Genomic DNA, 19,949 nt, shown 5'->3' with positions numbered 1-19,949 from the left:
TTTAAAAGAATTGGAAATCACAGAAAGTATATTTTTTGCCACAATGAAATGCAATGAGAAATCAATAACTGAAAGAAGTTTGGAAATATATGGAAATTAAGCAACAAACTCTTAAATAACTAATGATTCAATGAGGAAATCAAACAGGAAATTGGAAAATACTTTGAGATGAATGAAAATGAAAACACAACATACAAAAATTTATGGGATACATCAATAGCAGTGGTCAGGGGGACGTTTATAGTTGTAAATACCTATATTAAAAAAGAAGAAATCAATAACTTAACTTTCCATCTTAAGCCACTAGAAAAAAAGAGTACGTTAAACTTAAAGAAAGAATGAGGAGACAATAAAAATTAGTACAGAAATTGGTGAAATAGAGAAAAAAAATAAAGAAAAACCAACAAAACCTGAAGTTGTTACTTTGAAAAGATAACAATATTGACTAACCTTACATACACTGACAAAGAAAAAAGAAGACTCAAGGAACTAAAATCAGGAATGAAGGAGGGGACATCACTACCAACCTTAAAGAAATAAAAAATCTTTTCAGAGAATATTACAAATAATGGAATACTAATCAACTAGATAACTTAGATGAAATGAGCACATACCTAGAAAGACACAAGAACAAACTCAAGAAGAAATAGAAAATCTGAATGGCTCTATAAAAAGGAAAGAGTTTCAATAGTAATTTAAAAACTTTCCACAAAGGAAAGTCCAGGACCAGATAGCTTCATTGGTGAATTCTACCAAACACCTTAAGAAGAATTAACATCAGTCCTTTACAAACTCCTCCAAAAAACAGAAGAGAAAGGAAAAGTTCCCAGTTCAAACTATTAAACCAGTAATACCCTGATACCAAAATTAGACAAAGATATGGGAAGAAAAGCAAACTACAGAACAGTATCTCTTATGAATAGAGATGCAAAAATCTCAACAAAATGCTAGCAAACCAAACATATGAAGAGGATTTTGCAACATGACCATGAGAGATTTATCCCAGGATTGCAAGCTTGGTTAAATATAAGAGAATCTATCAAAGTAATGCACAATATCAATATAGGGGAGGGGGGAAAAGTATCCCATTATCTCAATAGAGACAGAAAAAGACATTTTACAAAATCCAACATACTTTCATGACAAAAACACTCAACATCTAGGAATAGAAGGGTATGTCCTTAACTTGATAAAGGGCATCTACTAAAAACACACAGCTGATATCATACTTGTTGGTGAAAGGCTGAAACTCTTCCTCCTAAGATGAAGGACAAGACGAAGATATCTACTTTTGAAACCTTTTATTCAGCATTGCACTGGAGTTTCTGGCTAAGGCAATTAGGCAAGAAAAAGAAATAAAAGGCATACAGATTAAAAAGGAAGGAGTTAAACTATCTCAGTTGTAAATGATATGGTCTTGTATATAGAAACCATGAAAGAATTCACTAAAAAACTATTGGAACTAATGAATGAGTTTAGCAAGGTTGTAGTTTACAAGATCAATATACAAAAATCAATTGTATTTCTACGTATTAGCAACCAAAAAATCCTGACAATAAAACTAAGAAAGCAATTCTATTTACATGAGAAAGAATAAAATATTTAGGAGTAAGTGTAACAAAAGTGCTAAACTTATACTGTGAAAACTAGAGAACATTGCAAAAAGAAATTAAAGGAGACATACTTAGATGGCAAGACATCCCATCTTCATGGATCTGAAGACTTAATATTGTTAGGATGGCAATACTCTCAAATTGAGAAAGTAAGTAATCTCAGATTCATTGCAATCCCTTTGAAAATTACAACTTGCCTTTTTTGCGGAATTTAACATGTTGATCCTAAAGTTCATATGGAATTGCAAGGGACTCCGAATAGCCAAAACAATCTTCAAAAAGGAAAGACAAACTTGGAAAACTTACACTTCCTGATTGCAAGAATGAGCATTCTCTACTGCACCAATTTTAAATCTTTAGGGTGATAAAAGGTTTAATTTGATGTGAAAGAGAGCTAATGTAAGACCTTGTTAAGAGTCACTGGAGAGCAATAAATATATTAATCAAAGATCGTAGATTTAAATAGCATATTCTACTTTTAAATGTTGTATGAAAAATCAAGTGTATATGAAATTACTGTGACATCAGAGCAAAACAATCTGGCTGGCTATCATATCTGACACCACACTGATTACTGAGGTTAATTCCACTTATTTTCCTGGTTCTGCAGAAATCTCCTTCCTCCCTCATTCTTTTTGTAATTGCCTCTTATGAAACCATCAGCTTGATCAAACATAATGACTTTCCCCTTTAGAAAAGAACCATTCATGAGTCAAGAGTATATAAGTACAATAGTTGCACTCTCTTACCATCTCATATATATTAATGCTGGCCAGTTATTTTGAAGGCTTATCAAAGGTATTTATTGAGATATATGATACAGCCAATTAATGTTACTATACTGATTCTACTCCATTAGTTCAAAAGGTTAATAAAACGTAACAAACAGGGATTTACATACTTTAGTATTCTTCTCATGATTTGTTTCTCTTTTCTGTTCTTCAGGTATTTTGTCTTCAAAATTTACAAGTACTGAACCTGAGAAATAATCCTATCAAAGAAATCCCTTCTGAAATTCAACAACTTAAGTATCTCAGAATTTTCATCATTGCCTTTAATTTGATTACTACTCTTCCACATGGGTAAGGTTGATAGTCTGAGATTATAAACAGAAAATAAAGAGGTCATCATTTAGAAAAGGATCAATTGCCTTTTTGAAAGCAGCTAGCAACTTTTTAGCCATTTAATAATTGTTATTCTGTTCCAATTAGCTGATTTTCTTATTGTTGCTGTGTTAAAAATAATCCTACCAGCTACAAAAAAGGCAAATAATATGGGGCTAGTGAATACACATCTGGAGATCCATTATCTGAGTATAAATTAAATGAGCACAAATCATAGAAAGAAGCTCAGGTGAGAACTTTGCACTTATCCCTTGATGGCTTTTTTGGATGTGGAAAGAACACTGAACTTGGAATTAGGAAATCTAGACGTTTAACTTCAAAGTTGGTAATTATCTATTTGAGCTAGAGGGAGTGATTTAACCATTGTCGGCCTCAATTTCCTAATCTATACACTAAGAAATTAGCCTGTATGATATTTAAAATCCTTTAAACTCTAATGGGAATGTTGATTTGGGGTGTAAAAGGGATGGATTTTTCCCCCCACATATGGACTGGTAGTTATTTAACTCCTGTGAAAGTTTTAAACTGAAACCTGAACCAAATGCAAAGACAAGATACCTCTTCCAGTTAGAGTTTGACAAATTGAATGTAGGTTAAGGGCAAAGAGACAGACACTCTTAAATACTTGAACAACGTTTTGCGAAAGAGGATTCTTATAGTAATTAGGGAAGTATATAAAACTTCATTTATAAAGTTATCCATCCAGCATTGTTTGCAAATAATAATCCAAAAAAATTCTGCATTCATACACTGTAAAACTATTCAGTCATTTAAAAGAATTAAAAATATGGAAAAAATTATACCATTTCTGTATAAAAATACACATATATATATCACACATTACACATAATATATAAAAAGAAAGAAAAGCTAAGGAAGTAAAAATATTGCATTATTGGTATTTTATTTCTGTTTGAATCATCTATGTTTTTCCTCAGTCACGTAAATTGTATTTTCCCTGCCTTGACACTAGAAGTATCCACCACCCTTACATACACACATGTGTATACACACACAACTACATATACATGTACATATGTGTGTGTGTGTACACACATTTAAACTTGAATTCATACTGGATAATCTATAATTATAATTGCATACTTTAAATAACCATAACTGTCATTTAAAGAAAATGTAAAACTTCCTATAGCAACTAAAACTTGATTGTAACTAAAGGGTCAACGTTATTGGTTGTTTAGAGATTAAGCAAATTAGTTTGAACTATTGGTTATAATAAAAAAATTTTAAAGTGCTATTTCTCAAAAATGTTAGTGTTTCTAGAATAAAGCAGTAATATTTTGTATTAAATAATATGGGACACATATGCAAGTCAAGGGAAGATTGGTAGCACACTAAAACCAAGAATGAGGGGGCCGCCCCGTGGCCTGGTGGTTCAAGTTCCATGCACTCCGCTTGGGCGGCCCGGGTTCATGGGTTTGGATCCTGTGTGAGGACCTACTCCACTCATCAGCCATGCTGTGGAGACATCCCACATACAAAGTAGAGGAAAAATTGGCACGGATGTTAGCTCAGAATCAATCTTCTTCACACACAAGCGTGCACAAAAGACCCCAAAAAATCAAGAATGAAAAGCATAATGGGAATATTGGAATAATAATAATAATAGAATTATTATAGTAATTATTATGGGAATTAACTTTCTTGACCTCAGAGAAGACTTAGAGCAAGCTCTGACATATGTGAAAATGTTAATTTGCAGAGCTTTTAAGGGAAAACTCACATAGGGGATAATTACACAGTGAGAAATGAGGGTGCTGAATTCTTTGTATTTAAAGATTGTTGTCAGAACTCTAGCTTGCTGAGCATAGAAGACACGACTCAGAGTGGCAGGACTTAGGGAGCAGTAACTGTATGAAACTGAGGGAAATGCAGTGAACCAAACAATTATGTAACTGGCTGTCATTAAACTTACTCGCAATCGCACTGGTGCACTTTGAATATTATATTTTCATTTTGTAATTAATTCAGTAGATGTTTATGAAGTATCTACTGGGTGCTGCTAGGAGCTCACCACCTAGGGGGAAGGCAGACAATTGAATATAAATTGATATAAAATATTATATATAATTATTAAATTATATATATTTTATAATTTTATATATAATATTAATATAAAATAATGCAGATGCACATTGTAAAATTCCAGACAGTTGAATGTAACCCAATCTGAAGAGTCAGAGATGGCCCCCTGGAAGAGATGATATTTGATTCAAGTGTGAATGAGTATGAGCGAGCAGGAGATAGTTGGAATGATAATGGAGTGGATATTTCTTCAAATGAAAGTGACAATATGTATGCAAAGAAGAGAGATGTGAAGAACCAGCAGAACAAGAACAAGAAGAACAAGTGGGAATTACAAGCAGTTTGCTGGTTTTGAAGCTTAGAAGCAAGGCGAAGTAGTGAGAAATGAGCCTGGTGCAGTAAACAGGGACCAGATTATCTGGCGGTCTTGTGAGCTAAGGCAGAGAATTTGTACTTTAAACTGTATACGATGAGGAGACATTAAAAAGTTTTGTCTAGAGAAGTGGTGGAGTCTGACTTACATGTTAGCTCATGCTGGTGGCAGTGTGAAGGATGGATGTGAGGGGATAAAACAGAATACCAGGTAACCAGTTGGGGGGCTATCACAGTAGTCCAGGAAAGAGATGAAAAGAACTTGTACCAGGGCAATAATAGCACAGAGAAGAAGGAACAGATTGTTAAGAAATTGAAGTAACATCTGCAAAATTTGGGATTGATTAAACATAGAAGGTACAGGGAATGGAGAAGTCAAGGTAAAAAGAAGTCATGGTAACTCTCAGATTTCCAGCTAGAGTAGAATAATTCAATCATATAAAATATGTTTGCTGAGCACTTATGAAATACCAGGTTCTGTGCTAAGACTTGGGTTTAAAGTAGCAAGTGAAATGGTCGTGATCCATTCCTTCATGGGGTTTGGAATCCAGGGAAAGATATGGGAATGTTAGCAAATATCACAATAAATATATAAATAAAAAATATTATAAGGGCTATGAATGAAGCAAACAATAAGAAAGATGTCAGGAGGGACGTGAATTAAATTGAGTTACTAAGAGAGGTTTACCTCAGATAAATGGCATTTAAGCAGAAAGTTACAAGTCCAGGCCAAGGATGATGAAAAGAATATTTCATACAGTGGAAATATTTCATACACATGTGAGGCAAGTAAGAGTTTGGACTCTTCAAAGGTTGGCAAAAAGCCAGTATGGTTTAGGATACAGTCAGATGAGAGTACGGCCCCAGGTAAGATTCAAAAATTTAAGAGGGGCTACATTCTATGAAGTTTTGGAGGTCGTGTGAAGAAATTTTTATTTTAAGTGCATTGAGAAGCCATTGGTGGACTTTAAGCAGGAGAACGACAAGACAAAAGTTGAGGAGGTTTGAAGGAAGGAAAATAATGAGTTCAGTTTTAGGTTAATATGTTGGTTTTGGATTATGTTGCCTATCACAAAGTTGGATTTAGGCGTATTAATGTCACTGGAGAGTTTTGTGCTGGAGATGAAAGATGTTGAGTTATCAATATATAGTAACTGAAACCATGGAGAAGTGTAGAGCAATCTTCTGAGGAGATGTTCCTAGAGAAACACCGATGTTTCAGGTATGGACAGAGGAAGACGAATTATAAAGTCTGAGGAAAAAAATGCTCAAATTGTATAAATTGAACCAGTTGTATCATGGAAGCCAAGCAAGTGGTATTTCGAAAAAGAAAGATGACCAACATTGTCAAATACAATAGAGAAACTCAGTAAAATTAACGCTGAGAGGAGTTTCAGTGGAATAATGAGACCAAATGCCAGTCTGAGGTAGGTTGAGATGGAACGGGAGGAGAGAAATTGGTAATGGAGAGTGAAGACCACTCTTTGGAGAAACTTGGATGCCATAGGGAGGAGAGATTAGATAAAAGCTGAAAGGAATGAGAGATCTTAGAAACACTTTTCGTTGTTATTTGTTTTTTAAAGACTTAGACATATTCACAGAAGGATGGAAAGGAACCAGTAGGGGATAGACTGAAGATATGAAAGGATGACTGATGGTGCAAAATTTCACAAAAAGAGAGAGAGAAAGGGGTCCTGGGCACAGGGGGAGATGTTGGTCTTGAACAGGAGGATCAACCCTCATCTCCTAAAACTGGAGTAGGTTGTAAGAACGAGTGTGGAAAAGATATAGTTATATGGGTAAGAAAATAGGAAGTTTACTTGGTCAACAAAGATTTACTTAGTTCCCACTAGGTACCAGTTGCAGAAGATTACTCTGAAATGACGAATTAAGATTATCTTTGAAAGCAGGAAGAGTGAAGATTGAGAAGAAGCTTTAAAGACAGTTGTGATGATTTGCCTTTAATATTGAGAGGAATGAAAAATAGAACAAAGGACAGGAGAAACGAAACTTTGACAAAGAGATGGGCTTAGCTGAGACTGGAAACCATGAATTTGAAGTGGCGCATCTACATTACTGTGTGATTTTTTCCATAGCTCTCAGTCACTCATCTGTAAGAGGGAGAAAGTAGATTTTAGCTTCCATAAAAAGACTTATTTGAGGATGTCTTTAGCAGCTTTATTCATAATAGCCTAAACAGGAAACAATTCAAGTGTTCCCCAACAGGAGGATGGAAAAACTAATTGTTTTACTTGCAATAGCCAAAAGTTGGTAACGATCCAAATGTACATTAACAGATTAATGGATAAATAAAGTGTGACACATACATACAAAAGAATATTATTCATCCTTTAAAAGGAATTAAATTCTGGTACATTACAACAAAGATGATGCTTGAAAACAATGTGCCAAGTGGAATAAATCAGACATGAAAGGACAAATATTGCATGATTCCACTTTTATGAAGTATTTAGAATAGGCAAATTCGGAAAGACAGAAAGTGGAATACAGATACTCTGGGTTGGGGTAGGGAAGAGACAGAGGAATGGGGAGTTACTGTTTAATTAGTATATAATTTCTCTTTGGGATGATGGAAAATTTCTAGAAATAGATAGTGGTGATGGTTGCACAATATTGTGATTGTAAGTAATGCCACTAAATGGTACACTTAGAAAAGATTAAAACAGCAGATTTTATGTTATATATATATTTTGAGGAATATGAGCCCTGAGCTAACATCCGCCACCAATCCTCCGCTTTTTGCTGAGGAAGTCTGGCCCTGAGCTAACATTCATGCCCATCTTCCTCTATTTTATATGTGGGATGCCTGCCCCAGCATGGCTTGACAAGTGATACATAGGTCCACATCCGGGATCCAAACTGGTGAATCCTGGGCCGCCAAAGGGGAACGTGTGAACTTAACTGCTGCACCACCAGGCTGGCCCATATGTTATATATATACTTCACCACAAAAAAAGAAATTATTAGCACTCTAAATTTTTTCCTCTTTCCTCCTATTCTTTCTCCTCTCTAAAAGAATTTTTGAGGTATAATTTACACACAATAAAATGCACAGATGTTAGGTATTTGATTCAAAGAGTTTAATAAATGTGTACACCCATATAACCATCATCCAAAACAAAGTACTGAACATTTCTATTACCTCAGAAAGTTCCCTCATGGACATTTCCAGTCAATCTCCACACTTCTAACATTCTAGATTTGTTTTGCTTGTTCTTGAAAATCATATAAATTGATTCATACAACAAATATTTTGTGTGTGTGCCTGGCATCTTTCACTCAACATATTTTTAAGATTCACCCATGTTGTTGTATGTTTCAGTATTCCATTCCTTTTTAATGCTGACTACTATCCCATGGCTTCACCCACTTCAGCAAAAGCCAAAAATAGAGATGGGATTATCTAGGAAAGAAGTATGGACAAGTCTCATGGGATGAATTCCCATCCATACATGGGAGACCCACAAGGTTCTTGAAAATTTTATACCAGCAGAAACACTGCCAGCTTTGATCAAAAGGGACAAAAAGAGTATGAAATGACAAAAGGCTGTCAAACTCCAAACATTCTATGGGCAAGAAACAAGCTGATAAAACTATTCACCTGCAGATGTGTGCTAACTTTCACGTAAAACGAAAGATGACTCATAGAGTGGAGCCAGGAACCCAGGAAGATGGAGGCAGCCAGCCATTGAATATGTTATATTACATTGCAAAACAAATTAAGCTTGGAGATGAAATTAAGGTTTCTAATGAACTGGCCTTAAAATAGGGAGATTATCCTAGATTATCTCAATGAGACCAATCTAATCACATGAGTTCTTAAAAATGGAAGAGAGAGGCAGAAGCATGGGTCAGAGAGATGCAAAGTGAAGACTCAGCTTGCTGCTGCTCATTTTGAAAATGGAGGAAGGGGGCCATGAGTCAAGGAATGTGACAGTTTGTAGAACCTGGGAACGGCTGTCACCTTACAGCCAGCAAGAAAAGAGAGACATCAGTTCCACAGCCAGAAGGAACTGAATTCTTGGGGCCAGCCCAGTGGCACAGCAGTTAAATGTGCACGTTCTGCATTCAACTGCTGGGGGTTGCTGGTTTGGATCCCGGGTGTGGACATGGCACCACTAAGCAAGCCATGCTGTGGCAGGCATCCCACATATAGAGCAGAGGAAGATGGGCATGGATGTTAGCTCAGGGCCAGTCTTCTTCAGCAAAAAGAGGAGGATTGGCTGCGGATGTTAGCTCAGGGCTAAGCTTCCTCAAAAAAAAAAAAAAAAAAAAAGAAGAAGAAGGAACCGAATTCTGCCAACAACCTGAATGAGTGAAGAAACGGATTCTCCCTATTGCCTCCAGATAGGAATGCAGTTTGGTGAGACTCAGGCCAGACTTCTGACCTATAAAACTATATGATAATTAATGTGTCATTTTAAGCCACTAAATTTGTGTTGCAATTTTCTATGGCAGCAATAGAAAACTAATATAAAACCAGTCAAAAATTTTTACTGTTGTGGGGATTACATTCCCACAGTGGGAGACGGTCAATAAACAATATATAATAAGTTAGCAGTATAGATTTAGCAGTTCAAATAAACTTTAGCAGTATTTTCTTAAATAAAATAATTGGTTACCTAATTTGTTTGAAATCATAGTGTTAGGATTTAAACTAAGATGTATACTTTTTCTAGATTTATTCAACATAGAAAAAATGGTTCTTTATTTTATTAGCTAAGCATTGTATTTAAAAAGGTTGTCCTTTCCTATTTTTCTCATTATTAGTCTAAATTTTTTTATAGTTCCCGTATTTTTAAAAAATATATGTTTCTTCCAAGATATATTATTTTGGTGCCTTCTCAAAGTTATTCTAAAAATATGATGGAATTCTTTCACTATTTGCATTCCTAACTGATCTTTCTAGTTTCATGAGACTCACAGTGACATAACAGAAAAAGCAAGGTACTTTCTGAGACAAGTTCTGCATCCTAGATGCTACAAACGTTGGCAAGTTACTGACCCACTCTGAACTTCGGTTTCTGTCTGAAAGATTAGAAAACTTGCACCTGTTTCCAAGGGTGTTATAAGAATCAGATAAAATCTTGTAAATTCTTTAAAAAATTCTTTTAATTATTTCAACAGATTTTCTCCCTTGATCTCAATTTCTAAAACAAAGTAAAATATCCAAATTTTAAAATTGTGTGACGGTTGTTTCAATGTAGGCCAAATTAGAAATAAATAAGGAAAAAGAATCTATTTGGTTAAAGCACAAATTCACTGAGGCCTAAATTTTTGTTCTTAATATTTTGCTTTGACCTGCTTAGGGCATAAAGTATGAAGCAACGTGGAGAGAGGAAGGCCCTGACTTTGGGGGCAGAAAGAACTGGGTTCTCATCCTAGCTATGCCCCTTACGGTTATGTCCCTTAGAATATCTACATGAAGGTGTAATCAACCCTCCCATGTTATGTTTGGAGTTCCGTAACCATGAGAAGCTCTTCGATTTGTCTTTTTAATTCTCTTGTAAAATAAAGATAATAAATAATTTCAAAAATCCAAAAGGTTTCTTCTTCTTCCTGAAGCTTTGAGATAGAAAAGAAAAGGAAAGATACACATTCCGATGATGTCATTACCCCGTAAGTGAACACAGAAAAGCACATATTTCATGAATAAATACTATTTGCTGCCAAAACAATTTGTTAAACTCAAACCCTGAGGTTATGCAAACATAGCTGTCACAAAGGTAAAAAAGTTTCTTATCTTCTTCTCCATGGATAGCAGGAGAAAAATGACATGAAAATTGCTACTTTTTACTAACAGAATCAAGTTTTCACTTTACTTATTTGATTCAATTAGAAAGTATGTTCTTTGGGGAAAAGAAGCCACTTAGGACAAAAAAATCTAAGAACATACTTGAGAACCCTGTAGTAAGAGCTGATTCTGGAAATTCACACATTTATTTTCCTGTATTGTTATTGATTAAAGATAGGAATTAAATTGTGTTGTATGCATATACCCGAAGAAAAGCGATAGCTATATATAATTTCAGACTAATTTGTATAAATTACTTAATCTCTTGTAGCTTTCAATTTTTAATCTGTAAAAAATATTAACAATCTTGCAGTAGTCCAATGAAAAATCATTGTAAATTGCCATGAACACATAGTTGGCTCTCAATATATGCCGTTTGTATCGCTGTGGTGGTGATTAACATTATTACATGCAATTATTAATGCTAACCTAATCTTCTAAGCCATCAGCAGGTTTAAGTAGCTCATTGCTCAATGATGTCCTGATAAGTAAAGCAATGAAATAGGTGTAAAACATTCTACACATCCTAAAAATTATTATACGTTTGGTGCTAGTGAGGTATAGAGTATCAGACCAAACTGAGGATGTCTAAACAGATTTGCTCTCTAAAATCATATATAGATGAAGTGAATTTCAACTCTAGAACCTGTGAAGTCTCTTTATTAGCTTCCTCAGTGCTGTCTACAAGCCCTATTAAACATTGTGATCAACAGGAATATATCATCAGTGGTGAAAGTCAGGGACAAGACTAGTTTGCCAATGCTGAAGTGATAAGGGAGGACACAATGATTCTAGAAATTGCCTGAGGCCAATGAAATAAAATGACATAATTTTGAACTGAAAAATGGAACAGATGGTGTTAACATTTTCTTTACAGCGGTGATAGAAGTCTGAGATGAACACTGAACTGAGAGGCATTTCTTTTGCTTTTCTATTCATTCTCATTAATTTCTCCGAGCAAATGCTTTTAAATTAACTGGAGTCACCATTCCTTTCATGCGGTTGAAATTTACTAAGCACTTACGTCGCTGGCACTGTTCAGAGCTTTGGATAGATAGAAATATGTATAAATTCAGTACAACCGAATCCTTGGCCTCATAGTTTAGGTGACAGACAATTATCACACAATGTGATAAGTTCTGTGATGGAGGTAGGCAGAGAAGTACAGAAGAGGCGGCTCACCTAGACTGAAAGATTCCAGAAAGGTTCCTTGGAAACCAAGGAACCAAGACTTAAAAAATGAACACATTGATCAAAGAGTCCAGTTTGGGGGAATTGCATATGGTATTGGGACATATGTGAGAAATGGCTAATTCAGGGAATTTTAGCAAATAAATGCTGGACTGTAGGTGAACATGGGGTGGAGGAGGGGGGTGAGAGGTGAGCTGGACAAGCGGTCTGAGGCCACATCCTGAGGACTATTTTATACCACGCTAAAATAGGAGGAAGTTAATGAAACATTGTGCTCAAGATGCTTCAGTTAATAATTATGCAAGCAATTTGTTACCTTTTATTTATATGGGAAACAGAGGTATTTGAGAACAGCAGACACAAAGAGGGGATATTTATAAGGGATTTTGATAAATGTCCTACTTAGCTCCTCAATTTCAGTCTTTAAGAAGCAACTCCTACTCCCACACCCTCGGATTCAGGTTTCTCTGTGTTCTTTGGTTCTTACTTTTAAGGTCTTAGCTTAATGGAAAAAAGACCGGGGCTGGCTTGGTGGCACAGCGGTTAAGTTCGCACATCTGGCTTCTCGGTGGCCTGGGGTTCACCGGTTCAGATCCTGGGTGCGGACATGGCACTGCTTGGCAAGCCATGCTGTGGTAGGCGTCCCACGTATAAAGTAGAGGAAGATGGGCACGGATATGAGCTCAGGGCTAGTCTTCCTCATCAAAAAGGGGATTGGTACTAGTTAGCTCAGGGCTAATCTTCCTCAAGGGGGAAAAAAAAAAAAGAAAGAAAGACCAAAGATATTTCACTAGGAAATCTTAATGCAACTACTCTGAGTTAAATAGTGTGCCTCAAAAATACACATCCATGCACAACCTCAGAATGCAACCTTATTTGGAAATAGGATCTTTGCATATCTAATTAGTTATGTTAATATGAGGTCATACTGGATTAAGGTGGGCTCTAAATCTCATACATGGTACTCTTATAAGAAGACTGTGTGAAAATAAAGGCAGAAATTGGAGTTAGGCTGCCACAAAGCAAGAAACACCACGGATTGCCAGAAACCTTCAGAAGCTAGAAGAGAAGCAAAGGATAGTTTCTCCCTCAGAGCCTCCGGAAGGAACCAACTCTGCCTACTCGGCAATGGGGACTTCTGGCCTCCTGAGCTGTGAGGGAATAAGTTCTGTTGTTTTAAACCACCCAGATTGTGTTAATTTGTTCTGTTGCCCTTGAAAACTAATACAACAAGAAGAAAAATATATCTAAATGTCGTTATGAATTTCTCAGGTGGCTTTTTCTAGACAGTGCTTTATCTACTCCAAACATTTTAAACCAGTCTGAAGGGACAGATGAATAATTTTTAGGAATTTTCACTGTAATTACACTGTCTATGATGAAAAGAAAATATAAATTTCAAGATCTTAGAAAAATACAGTTTCTCTATACTTCTATCAATATCCAAGTATTTAATTCTTTATTTATGCCCAGTAATGACAAACATATAATCATTTTTACAATTCATTTTTTCTTTTTATTTCAGGTTATTTTACTTGTTCCATCTTGAGAAACTTGATGTTTCCTACAATGATCTTACTTTTATTCCAAATGAGATCCAGAAACTCAGGTACTTTGAAAGTAGTAAGTACATACAATGTCATATGCCCCTTAGGATATATTTGGTGATGATTGTGATGGAGAAAATTGAGTCCTTTCATTTGTTTAATAGCCATAAAGCATAATATGTGAAGCATAAAGTTTACCAAAATGTAATTTAAATGATTGGTGTATAGCATTTTTTTTTTTTTTTTTTTTTTTTAGGAAGATTATCCCTGAGCTAACTACTGCCAGTCCTCCTCTTTTTGCTGAGGAAGCCTGGCCCTGAGCTCACATCCGTGCCCATCTTCCTCTACTTTTATATGTGGGACGCCTGCCACAGCATGGCACACCAAGCGGTGCCATGTCCGCACCCAGGATCCGAAGGAGCGAACCCCGGGCCGCCGAAGCGGAACGTGCGCACTTAACCGCTGCACCACGGGGCCGGACCCTATAATATTTTTAAGACATAACATTTTCAGTAATTATTTAAAGGATGGTACTGATGACCACTGGTAAAATGACAGCTACTTTTGTCCATTTTTCCATGTGCATACCTGTAGTTATTATCACTTTTATTTTTTGTAAGGAAGCATGTATATACAAAATGCTAATAACACATAGCATAATTTTAATACTAAGCTCCAATTCTTTCTCACATTAATTTTTTAAAAATCCTGAAGTTCATCTATGTCCTTCTAGGACAGTAACCATAATATTTTTATTATGACTTTAGAATAATTTTTAATAACTAGGGAGATCTTTTTTCAATAATAGTCTTTTAACTACTCTTTAAATCATGATCTCTAAGATCATTTAAGAAAATTCCAAGCCCCTCATCATCCAAAAAACATAAACACCAAATTGAGATTTTTATTGGATTTGCATTGTTTATATATAGATTTTGAAGAATTTACATTTCTAATGATAATAAATCTTTTTGTCCTAAAATATAGTATAATTTTTCATTTGATCAGATCTTGTTTTATGTTCTTCATAAGAATTTATGACTCATTTCACAGTTCTTTATCTTTCTTACTAAACTTTTCTAAGTATTTTATAATTGTGTTGCTACTGTGAATGTAATATTTTCTCTAATTTCCATTTCTTGCTGACTATCGCCAGTACAGAATAGAGAAAAGCTATGTACTTCTTTACATTAATTTAAAATCAAGCTATGTAGCCAAATTATCTAAGTTCTAGTTGAGTTTTACTAGATTTTCTTTGGTTTCCAGGAGCATAATCTTCAGTAAAATGAGATAATTTTATGTCTGCTTTTTAAATATTTATACCAATTATTTAATTTCCCACGTGACAATCTTTGTATGTTAAAAGGAGAATTCAGCCTGTTCACATTTGTTATGACTGATATATTTACTTTTTGTCTTTTATTTTACTTTGTATTTACTAATTATGTACTTTCTTCTTTTCTTATTTTCTGTTCTTTTCTGGTGATTTTTTTTTTCCAGGATGCTATTTATTCTCTTTTTTTCTCCTTTGTTAATTCTGGAACTCTACTGTACTTCCCCAGTCTTAATGGTTATCTTTCCTTTCCCAAAATTCACAAGCACGCTTTTCTTTAATATTTTATAAAAGCAAGATGCAAACCACTTCCCCCAACGGGAAGATGTGTATCCCCACCATTGCTTCCACCGAGAGTTGAGACTTTTAGAATACTTTTACTTTCCTACTTGCTCTCCAAATGCATTTACCCCTGATCTAACTCTAGGTTTTGCTGAGATAGTTTAGAAACTTTTGTTTCAGATTCTCATTAGCATTTTCTTTTGCGTCATGTGTCTCTTTATTTAAAGACTATTTATTTAGCTCTTAGATCTCACAAGCATTTGCAACCATTCTCCATTTATATTTAACTTGATGTATTTCAAGATTCATTGCTTCCCGCTCTTCTTGCATCTCATCTTCCACCTGGCGATCTCCTTTGATTCGTTGGCTGTTTAGGGTTTTGCCTTATTTATTTTCGGCAGCTGGAGTGCATGGGTGATTTTTTTCTCTGAATCTTGACTCCTAACGGATACATGGTGTCTCAAATGGGTGAACAATCTTGCGTTGCAGCCCTTTTCAGAGTCTCCATCGGCACGTCCTCTTCCAGCTTCCCGTGTTGCAGACGAGGCACCTGATGCCAGCTTTATTTCTCTCTCTTTGTGAGTGGTTCTTATTGTTCTCTGGAAAGGCTAAGATTTCTCATGATCCTTGATCTATGAGAATTTTATCAGATTTTCCTTAGGAATGTGTCTTTTTTCTTTTTTTTTTAACCTGTCTTTCTTGGAATTAAATGAACTCTTAATTATCCTAACTTGTTTTTTTTAGTTAAGGTAATATATTTAATTATTGTCTCTCTTCCTCCCTTTATTTCATTTTCCCTTCCTGAAATGCCTCTTATTTCTACGTTAGAAATAAGTGCTGTATCTGTCTCTACAGCACTTATATTTTTCTCAAGATTTTTCTTTATATTTTTGTCCTGTTTGAGTTATTTCTTCTACTTTGTCTTTGCCTTGAACTCAGATCTCCGCAAAGACCATGTTCTTCTTCAGTTCTTCTACTTAATTTTTTAGCTTTACAGGTCATGTACTTTGGTTTTAAGAAAGTTTTTGCACGTGTGTGTGTGTGAGTGTGTGTGTGTGCATACGTGTGCCATAGTTGAATCTTATTGTTTCTCCTGCCTCTTGCCCCAACTTCTTATCTGTCTCCACAGAGTATGCTTGCCTCAGGCACACCATTCTGTGTGTTTTGTTTGTTTTTCTCGTCTGGCTGCTCTGCCTTCTGCCAGGTCCCATACAGTCTCAGAGCATCATTCAGAGCACGGAGAGTATCAGTGATGTAGCTGGAGGAAGTTTCTCTGCTCCCCAGGATACTCAGCTGCAAAGGCTGTCTAACCATGGAGCTCTTCTAGCTTTAAAGATTGTTTAGCCTACCGAGCTCCCCCAGAACTCGTTGAGAGAAAGGGCGCACCCCAACTGGTGGGGCCTCTAAGATAAATCAACTCAGGCAGGGGCAGCCTCACCCATGGGTGTTCTGGGGCCCTCACTGCTATCTCCCTAGAGTGTGCCACGCTAATTCTGGTTGTTCAGAGGGCTCTCTGCTGCTGGCCTCAAGGCTTGTATTTGATGTAGAGGAAAGAAGTGATCATGCCAGCTCTCTCCTTCAGGACTGAAGCAGAGCCGGAGGTCTCGTTAACCTTTTGCAGCCTATAAGAAGTGCAGTAATCAAACTGGTTGAGAGATGAAGATAGCTGAGGTGCCATCTTCGTAGCCTCGTTCTTTTCAATAATGGCCTCTTTGACCATGTTTTAATATTGTCAACAGGAGTCATGATTAAACAACTTAAACTGTATGGGTAAGAGATGTGAAACTAGACTGCAAATGAGAATCTACAGACCTCCCGCTGCTTGTTACCTGAAGTCCATGTGTCTACCTCTTCGCCCCCAATACATTTGAGAAGTTGGACCAGCCTTTGATTTGGTTTTATTTGTCTTTCATGAACAGATACTTTTCTGCCTACTTCCAACACTAATTAAAAAAGAGATAAGTGACTGTAAAAACACCATCATGACAAGTGGATTAATAGACATTTGGCCCTGCCCAAACATCTAGAATACATATGGTCCATGTGAAAAGGTCCTTGATATTTGGTCATCTCCAAAACATCCATCAAACATTTGGTCTAACAGAAATTTGGTCCATGTCAAAAGATCCTTGACATTTGGTCCTGTCCAAAACATCCATGAGCATATTTGGTCCATGCCAAATGGCTTCGGACAGGACCGAGTATCAAGGACCTTTTGACATGGACCTAATGTCTCCACAGCCATTTTGGACAGGACGAAATATGACCAGATATCAAGAACCTTTTGGCATGGACCAAATGTCTAATGGACGTTTTGGACAAGACTAAATGGTTCTGCAAATATCAAGGACTGTTTGGTATGGACCAAATATGACCAGATATCAAGGACTTTTTGGCATGGGCCAAATGTCTGAAGGATAGTTTGGATAGCATCAAATGGTCCTGCAAATATCAAAGACCTTTTGACATGGACCAAATGTCTTATGGACTTTTTGGACGGGACCAAATGTCCTGCAGGGAACAAGTGGTATAAAATGAGAAAATCAGGAATGTTGGTTCTCTTTGAATAAAGGAGTACGAGTTATTCGTAGCAACTGATACAGTAAAAACCAAGGAGACTCAGGTGATGAAAAGTTAAAGTACAACATAGCTCATAATCCATTTTTTTGTTTTTGTTTTTTGTTTTTGCTGAGGAAGATTCGTTCTGAGTAAACATCTGTTGCAGATCTTCCTCTTGTTTTTTTTGTGTGTGTTAGCCACTGCCAGCATGACCACTGAAAAGTAGTGTAGGTCCACACCCAGGAACTGAACCCAGGCCACTGGGCCACCAAAGAGGAGCATGCCACTCTTAACCGCTAGGCCACTGGGGCTGGCCCTTAATATGTTTTGATAGTATTAATTTCACTGTTTTCATCGGGCTTTAATGAAAAAAAATGTGTTGTTATTCAATTTGCCTATGAAAATATATTTTTTCTTTGTATCCTTATATTATACTATATTATGTTTTATGTAATATAACATTCATTTATCTTGCTATGTTTGTGAATATTATTTCTTTTCCCATAATGATGACATGCTACGAATACCTGAAATAGGTGCCTTAACTGTATTATTCACACAAATGCACTTATTTGCATAATAACATATCGCTTCAGTTGCTTTTTAAGTTAATTCTCTTGATTCTAAGGAAATACTTAAACACTTATATTTTATTGCTACTAAATTTTACTTCAGTATTATAAATTACATGAATCCTTTTTAAAATATGGTTTCCTTTATTAACAGATCACTTGAAAAACTGATTGTTGATGGGAATGACCTGACTAGTTTTCCACCTGGAATTTTGAAGCTTAACCTGAAACAAATCATGTTTGAGAATAATTACACTCATCCTATTCTTTGGAAAGAGAACTCTTTGAATAGTCCTCCACATCTTACTCAGATTGCTTCTTTGTTCTTTTTAAAAAATAATCTACAGAAAAACTATCATATGATCCCACTGAAAATTCAAAGGTTGCTAAAATGGTGAGCAAATTCTGACTCCCTCTTAACCAAAATGTACTTTTAAGCATTTAAAATGTTTTTCATGACAGGCCCAGATGACAGTTTTACTATTAAAACACACACACACACACACACACACACCCCCAACACCACACACCAAAATATACACGCAATTCTTCAAATTGTTCCTTGAGGCTCTTCGGGCTTTATCACGTTAGTAGTCTGAATTCAGCCCATCTTCTAATATTCTCACAGTATTACTTAAATCCAATATGAGGTCCAGATTGCAGAAGTGTGGCTGGTAACATCTACACAGTTGTAGTATAAATCTTTTCCATGAATTACTAAGGATGTAGAAGTTGGTTCTTCCAAGAAAAGATTCTTTAGTCCCAGGCACACTATGCAGGACAATGCTTTACTCGACTCTCACTTTGTTGAGACCTGGACTAGAGCAGGCCCACACAGGGCAGCTTCTCCTCCTCAGGGATCAGTGACTAGAGTGATAAGAGTCACTGCCTACCCTCAGGACTGGGGTTCTTAAACCCCACACTTGCAGTCTACTCAGGCTTATGTCATTTCCTTCAGATGGTGTAAAACTATTTTTACTGCAGTTCTGATCATCAGTGCTTGTAGTATTGATTTAACAAACATTTTTTGTATGCCAAAGTAAAATGGCTTCCCAGAAGTAGATAAATTACTGATATTGACTCAATAAGAGGCATGAAAGCTGAACAGACCAGTAAACATTGGAAAAATGGGAAAAGGTGTTTAAAAATCTAATAATAAAAAAGGAACCAGGACCCGAAGTATTCAATTTTAATGCATTGAGATGTCAATGCTCGTAAGATTTGAATGCACGTGAAAAAGTAAGAAAAATCTCCAAGGACAAAAAATTTTAAAAAGAATTAAAAAACCTAACTAGTGAGCGGTAAACAGATATGGGACCAAGAGATTTGAATTCACCACAAAGTAGGGAAACTGAACCTGACATTTGTGTCAAGTTTGAGTCAAATTTGAGTCAAATCTGTACTCAAAAATGGCTGTGGTCCCAGAGTAGTGAATACCTCTCTGCCAGCAGAACAAATGTTTTTGAGAGAAACTTTATCAATTTAGACTTTGAAG

General features: G+C 35.9%; 1 protein-coding gene across 1 annotated transcript in view; it reads left to right on the top strand.

Moving 5' to 3' along the window:
* Positions 1-19,949, top strand: part of LRRC63 (leucine rich repeat containing 63) — a 58,936-nt gene that overhangs the window by 19,661 nt on the left and 19,326 nt on the right. The window contains exons 6-8 of the mRNA XM_070520252.1: positions 2,559-2,695; positions 13,687-13,770; positions 18,609-18,848. Coding sequence (XP_070376353.1) covers positions 2,559-2,695; positions 13,687-13,770; positions 18,609-18,848 — 461 coding nt within the window. The remainder of the gene's footprint in view (positions 1-2,558; positions 2,696-13,686; positions 13,771-18,608; positions 18,849-19,949) is intronic.

Source organism: Equus asinus, chromosome 11 (genome assembly GCF_041296235.1).
Source record: "Equus asinus isolate D_3611 breed Donkey chromosome 11, EquAss-T2T_v2, whole genome shotgun sequence".
NCBI classification, from domain to species: domain Eukaryota; kingdom Metazoa; phylum Chordata; class Mammalia; order Perissodactyla; family Equidae; genus Equus; species Equus asinus.
The sequence above is the reverse complement of the archived record's forward strand: the minus strand, read 5'-3'. Positions and strand labels throughout refer to the sequence as shown.